At 55.7% G+C, this 4,767-nt stretch overlaps 1 protein-coding gene across 1 annotated transcript; it reads right to left on the reverse strand.

Annotated features, from left to right (window-relative positions):
• Positions 1-1,680: 1,680 nt before the first annotated feature.
• KCNA7 (potassium voltage-gated channel, shaker-related subfamily, member 7) lies at positions 1,681-4,632 on the reverse strand. Its single transcript, XM_010849592.1, has 2 exons — positions 4,050-4,632; positions 1,681-2,820 (listed from the first exon to the last, which is right to left on the reverse strand). The coding sequence occupies exons 1-2, from the start codon at positions 4,602-4,604 to the stop codon at positions 2,005-2,007; spliced, it is 1,371 nt and encodes a 456-aa protein (XP_010847894.1). The 5' UTR covers positions 4,605-4,632; the 3' UTR covers positions 1,681-2,004.
• Between the last annotated feature and the right edge of the window lie 135 nt (positions 4,633-4,767).

Below are 4,767 nucleotides of genomic sequence, written 5' to 3' on the forward strand. Positions count from 1 at the left end.
ATTTTAAAAAAAAAAAAAGGGGGGGGGGGGGGGGGGGGGGTCTTTAGCTAAAAATAACAACAACAAGTCTCTGTAAACCACTGGATGGATTTTAATAAATTAATACAAGTACTTTGAATTAATACAAGTACCTGGCACATAGGAAGCCCTATATGTGTTAGTGATTTCACTGTCCTCCTCCTCCTCCAAATGCCCTTTTAGTACGAAAGATCTCTGACCTTGGGTAACCCCCTCCCCTCTGAGCCTCAGTTTCCTCATTTGTGAGAAATGAAGCTGTTAAGTTCTGGTGCTGATCAGCAGGCTGATGGGGACACATGGGGTCAGGCAGCCGACCACAAGTCCTGCCCCCCCCCCAACTGGAACATTCCACACGACCTTGGGAAGCCACTCCCATGCTTTGAGATGCTGGTTTCTCCCCAGGGAAATAAAGCGGGCCCTGCAGTTTGTCTGATACACTTCTTGAACCTCGGGAGGGGTGGCGTACCCACTTGTGGATCTTTGTGTGATTCCATGGGTGCATCTCTCTTGGGTTCAGGGGCACTGACTTTTTCTGCCTTTTTCCTTTTTGGTTCACTTTCTCTGGGGTGCTCTGGTCTCTTTTCCAATTCTAGGTTTCTGTCCCTCTCATTCTGGGTGCCTGATACCCACCCCTTCTGGGCCTCTGTCTTCCCCTCTCAGGATCTTTTTTCCCTCTTTGGATTCCCCTTTCTCTCTTAGGTCTCTATACCTCCCCAGCTCTCTTTGCCCCTCCTCTGGGTTTCTATCCCCCAATCAGGTCTGAACAGAGTACAGTTTCTACCCCTTTTCTCTTCCCTTGTGGCTCTGATCTCCATGCCTGGAAGCAAAACTCTAGGGGAAGACAGAGAAGGGGTTGGTTTGAATGGCAAAACAAGGCAGGTATGTGGTAAACGGAAGGGATATCTACATCTTGCTAGTTCACCCAGAAGCCCTCCGCATGACCAACTGAATCTACAGATACAGAAACCAGCCCTGGCCCCCCTTATAGTGATGACACTGAGCAAACCAGTTCAGTTGGTCTCCTAGAGTCCACACACTACATTTGCTCCTTGACACATGATTACTTCCTAGTGCTATTATCCCTAGGTCCACTAAATGCAAGCAAACCAACATGGCCCTATAGACCTCATACATACACTGCAACTCAACCCAACATTCCTACAGGACTCAGCGAACACACCTTGATGTAACTCAACTCAGTTTTATGACACAAGTGAACCAGCCCTATGAGACTCACATGATTACACAACTCATTACAATCCAACTTAATGTTGCCCCAGAAAACTTCTAGCCACATAACGCTATGCAATTCAACATGACAGAACCCTGAAACACTCCTACGAATTTACATTCCAACCCAACTTGATCTCATATGACCTAGAAAGCTCACATTCTATCACTTGACTCTTCGTATTTCTACATGGCTCACAAGTTCACAGAACCTAAAATAACATGGCCCTAGAAGAATCACAAAGCCACTCAGTTTCCAATGTCTCAACTCAACTCCACAACATCATGCATGAACACACAATCAGTCCCAACAATGCCATGGGTGACCACCTTACTTGATCCAACATGGCCCCAGGGGACTCATAAAACCACAGAACCCTGCACAATGCTGTTGGACAAGACTCCCAACCCAACCCAACCCAACAAGGAACCAAGAAACTCACAAAACTATGTGACCAAACCTATCTCAACACTACCCCAAAAGGCTCCACAAACATTGCACAACCCAGTGCAATACAAACCAATGGAGCCTCCATCTCAACTCAGTATAACCCATTGCCATTCACTGTCATCTCAGGAGGTACCCACAGGAGCTATCAATCCACACCTCAAGACCCAATAAGACTTAGTGTTCCCCAGTTCATTACCACATAACTTAGTTCATCCTAGAAACAACACCCTCCCCCCAACTTTCCCCTCCTCCCTTCCCGCCCTCCCTCCAAGGAAATGTGAGGTCCTGCAGACCTCAACTGTCCCTCACACTTCGGTGACCATGTGTTTCCCAGGGGGGGCCCAGAGTGGAGGCGGCAGCTCAGACACCTCTGGATCCACCAACCCCCCATTGACCTTGCCCTCCAGGGGGCCACAGGGCTGCGTGTCCACATGGCTGTACATCCCAGCCTCTTCGTCATCTGTCTCCCGGTGGTAAAAGTAGCTGAAGTTGGAGACAATGACTGGCACAGGTAGGGAAATGGTCAGCACACCAGCGATGGCACACAGAGAGCCCACTATCTTGCCACCCACAGTGACAGGTGCCATGTCTCCATAGCCAACTGTGGTCATAGTGACCACCGCCCACCAGAAGGATTCAGGGATGCTGGTGAAATGGGAGTCTGCCCGATCCACCTCGGCAAAGTAGACTGCGCTGGAGAAGAGGACCACACCAAGGAAGAGGAAGAAGATGAGGAGGCCTAGCTCGCGCATGGATGCCCTTAAGGTCTGGCCCAAGATCTGCAGGCCCTTTGAGTGCCTGGAGAGCTTGAAGATGCGGAAGACGCGTACCAGTCGGATGACTCGCAGGATGGCCAGTGACATGGCTGGCTGGCCCACTCCCCGCTGCCGAGCCAGCTCTGTACCCAATGCCACAAAGTAGGGCAGGATGGCCACGAAATCGATGAGGTTCATCACATTCTTGAAGAAGGCTGTTTTGCTTGGGCAGGCCGCCAGACGCACCAGCAGCTCGAAGGAGAACCAACAGATGCACAGAGTCTCCACCACAAAGAACGGGTCATCGAAGGGCAAGCGAGGCGGGGGTCCAGGCACTGGACTGGAGCCATTCAGCCGAGCCGGGAACTGCAGGGAGGAAGGGATTCAGGAAGGACCATGCCAGGGCTGGGACACACTGGAACGGCCATATTTGCGGGTTAAATATTCAACTACTTCTTTACAAATTGGCCAATAGCCTCTGTCTCCAGAACCCCGCTGACCCAGTTGGCAGACCCTTCCTACCAGGACAGGACCTCAGGGATCATCCCTGTAAGGCTGACTTTAGGATCCCTGATCCTTCACTGGCAGGGTCTCCTGAAACGATGCTAGAGTGGAGATCAACCTCATCCCTTCCGAAATCCCGCTCCCAGCGTTGAACTTCCAGACGGGGAGGGTCCCAGTCCTTGCCTCACTCCCTTATGCCCCGGCCTCCCCAAACCCAGCCTAGACCATGATGGTTGAAGACCTTATCTTTAATGCCAAAACCCGGGCTCCTCCTCTCACTAACCTCAGTTCAACTTTCTTTACGATGGAGGCCTCTTACCCCAGCCCTCAGGCCCCCCATCCCTCTATCTCCATCTCCCTAGGTGGCTTTCTTCAGATCCCAGCCCTCAGTGCCTCCAGTCCATCCTTTCCATTGGTTACTGCCAGCTGCACAGACGGCCGATTTTTCAGTTTCTCCTTACCCCTCAGTTTTGATTTCTTAATACACCTTTCCTCCTGCCCTCCACAGGCCGGGTTTCTCACCTACCTCAACGCTCGCCTTCTGATAAGCAGGTCCTCCTATTCAGATCCTCAGGTCCCGCCCCATTAAGCTATATACATTTCCCTTCCCCAGCCCAGCTTTTAATGGTAGAATCCCCTAGTCGGGCGCTGTCCCTGGGTTGCTGCCCCTCTCACGGCTTCTCAGGTGGTGCTAGAGGTAAAGAACCTGCCTCCCAGTGCAGGAGACTTCAGAGATACAGGGTCGATCCAAGGGTGGGGAAGATCCTCTGGAGAAGGAAATGGCAACCCACTCCGGTATTCTTGCCTGGGAAATCCCACGGACAGAGAAGCCTGGCTGGCTACAGTCCTTAGGGTGGCAAAGAGTCGGACACGACTGAAGCAACTTAGCACGCACAGCCCCTCGCCCGGCATTCTGATTCGTTTGGTTTTCCAACCCCAATGCCCCGCCCACCCACGGCCAGACCCCACCTTCCTGATAAGCCCCGCCTCCCAGTGCCCCTTACCCCACCTTATGATTGGCCAGGACCCCGTGGACGCGACCCACCTCCTCCTAAACCCCGCCCCACCACGCTCAGGCCCCGCCCCCTTACCGGGCCAGCGGCGGCCACCGCGGCAAGCCCCGGGTTGTCGCGGTCGTCGCGAAAGTCGGGCAGCGTCTCGAGGCAGAAGACGACAATGGAGACGAGGATGACAAGCACCGAGACGACGGCGAGCACGCGCGCCGCCTGCGAGCTCTCGGGGAACTCGAAGAGCAGCCAGAGTTGGCGCGCGAAGGCGTGGCGGGGCAGGGGGCGCTCGGTAGGCAAGGGGCAGCCCTCATCCTCGCGCAGGCGCGCTAGTGCCGCGCCGCCCAGCCCGTAGAAGGCCACCTCCTCCAGGAAGACGTCGAGCGGCACGTGCGCCGGCCGCCGCAGCCTCCCACCAGACTGGTAGTAGTAGAGGACCGCGTCGAAGCTGGGCCGATGCCGATCGAAGAAGTACTCGCGGCGCGCGCCGTCGTAGAAGCGGCTGCGGCGCACCGGGTCCCCGAGCAGCGTGTCCGGGAAGCGGCCCAGCGTGCGGGCCCGGGTCTCGAACCGCAGCCCGGCCACGTTGAGCACCACCCGCTCGCAGCAGCCGCAGGGCGGCGGGCACCCGGGCTCCATGGCGCGCGCAGCCCCCGGCGACCCGCGGACGGACGTGTGGCCCCGACGCCCGACCCGGCCCGGCCCGGCCCCGCCTCGGCCGCCGCCGCTGCCGCCCCAGCCTGGTGTCCGGTGTCCACGCGTAAAAAATGCCCGGCCGCGCGGCCAGCGAGCGGGGGAGGGG

This window comes from Bison bison, unplaced genomic scaffold (assembly GCF_000754665.1).
Source record: "Bison bison bison isolate TAMUID 2011002044 unplaced genomic scaffold, Bison_UMD1.0 scf7180017864285, whole genome shotgun sequence".
NCBI classification, from domain to species: domain Eukaryota; kingdom Metazoa; phylum Chordata; class Mammalia; order Artiodactyla; family Bovidae; genus Bison; species Bison bison.

Bases quoted from the DNA above. Each gene is read 5' to 3' on its own strand.
- KCNA7 (XM_010849592.1), bottom strand. From the start codon at position 4,604: ATGGAGCCCGGGTGCCCGCCGCCCTGCGGCTGCTGCGAGCGGGTGGTG. The intron at 2,821-4,049 runs GTAAGGGGGCGG...TCCTCCCTGCAG, and splicing joins CGGTGGCCGCCGCTGGCCCG to TTCCCGGCTCGGCTGAATGG.